General features: G+C 48.1%; 1 protein-coding gene across 1 annotated transcript; it reads left to right on the top strand.

Moving 5' to 3' along the window:
• Nucleotides 1-284: 284 nt before the first annotated feature.
• On the top strand, nt 285-1,356 carry LOC104624186 (signal peptidase complex subunit 2-like; the record flags this gene model as incomplete). The annotated part of the gene is made up of 2 exons (XM_010291481.1): nt 285-440; nt 1,164-1,356. Coding segments are annotated over 2 exons (343 nt in total), but the record flags the coding sequence as incomplete, so codon positions are not given.
• Nucleotides 1,357-1,803: the final 447 nt, after the last annotated feature.

The raw sequence follows: 1,803 nt of genomic DNA, 5'->3' as shown, positions 1-1,803 counted from the left end.
TTCACAAACAAAGCATTTTATGTGGCTGGAGAAATCCCTTTCAGGAAAGCATGTTAGTGAGTTGTCGCTTTCCCCACCGCTTCCAGACGTTGATTAATGCTCGTGTGCAATGGCAAAGATTTAAGAAAGTATCCAAATAATTAATTAATTTCTCCTGCTAACAAGGCATCACCCAAGCGTCCTGTTGGGGATTATAATGTCGTGAGAAGTGGTTAAATGACGATGTCTGAGGGGACCCAAGCAATTCCTCTGCCTAATTTCCACTTCTAATTGCAACTTCTTAGTTTCCTTAACTTTTTTTGCACATATTTTGTGATGATGGGAATCCTGACTATCTATACCTCATACAAAGAAAAGAGTATTTTCCTTGTAGCTCACAGAAAAGACCCCGCGGGGATGGACCCCGACGACGTTTGGCAGCTCTCCTCCAGTCTCAAACGGTATCGTTGCTCCGGCAGCCTGGGCTTAGCGAGCGGGAGCGCAGCGGCACGGTACCGGCACGCCTTCGGTTCGCCTGTGCTGCCTCCGCCTGTAGCTCCATGGCAGGGCAGAAAGGCTGCGTTTCGGATAACTCAAAATGGGGGAAAATATTGGTGTCTCTGCCCCGGGGACGCGAGCTTTCTGCGCGATCTGCCGTGTCGTGATCTTTGCGGCTTCCCAGGCAACTTGTGATGAATATTCACCGCAGAATATTATTACTCTGAAGTAACAGTGATCTGCCATGGGCTCTCTGCACCGCTTCCATCCCTAGCTCTCCGTAGGATCATCCTAAATATTTTCCTTTATTTTTATACCTACAAATCTGTTTCACTCTGTCAAAATCGATACCCCCCCGCCCCCCCATCTAGAAATGGGAGCGGTGCCATGCAGTTATCTGCCACAAAAGTTCACGTTTCGCTTCTCTTTAAATGGGGAGGGGGAAATTAATCACAAAGGGCATAGATCTTTATATAATATCTTTTATAATCTTTAATTGTGTTGTTATAATTAACGCCAGCGCGTTGCAGCTGTCAGTGTCCACGTGAGGTACTGTGTGTGTGGGGACCTCCACTCCTGGGGGGTTTCCCCTTAAAGACAAGGATTTCTTGTCGGCTTCTCGTTGGTGTCTCAGCTGAGCCAGGCTTAACAAATCCTGCTCTGAAATCTCTCTGCCCTTCCTGCAGGTTTGATGACAAGTACACCCTGAAGCTGACTTTCATCAGCGGGAAAACCAAACAGCAGAGGGAAGCCGAGTTCACCAAATCCATCGCGAAATTCTTCGATAACAACGGGACGTTGGTGATGGAGGCCTACGAGCCAGAGGTGTCCAAGCTGCACGATAGTCTGGCCCTGGAGAGGAAAATAAAATGATTTCTGACACCGCCTTGCCTCCTGGGAACGTGCTAAATTAACACCAATAAAGTCAACTAGCAAAGAAAGTGAATCATTGCCTCTCTTTTTGTCCTGAAATCCTCTTCCATTTTGAATGAGCGGGATTTTTAATCGTGGATCCAGGATTTCTGAACCTCCAAGCAAGCCGTGGTCTGTCTGCCTGGTGTTCTGGTTTTGCCACCTCTGGGGCCAACCTCGGAGGAGGATTTACCCATGGGGACCCTCGGGAGTGGAGACGTCGCCCAGGCTGCCGCGGCTTCCTCCGGCGTTACCTGGCCAGCGCTTTACCGACCGGCTCCACACTCTGTAGGGTTGTTTTTTTACCATTCGTGTTTGTCACCTTTCCCTTTTGTGTTAGGAAGTCAGGACAAAAAATCCTTCTGTAAAACCACTGTCTGCCGGCAAACAAGTTTTATTTTTGTATTTAGCACC

Source organism: Phaethon lepturus, unplaced genomic scaffold, assembly GCF_000687285.1.
Source record: "Phaethon lepturus isolate BGI_N335 unplaced genomic scaffold, ASM68728v1 scaffold39667, whole genome shotgun sequence".
NCBI classification, from domain to species: domain Eukaryota; kingdom Metazoa; phylum Chordata; class Aves; order Phaethontiformes; family Phaethontidae; genus Phaethon; species Phaethon lepturus.
Note: the sequence above shows the minus strand (reverse complement) of the source record. Positions and strands in the feature narration are given on the sequence as shown.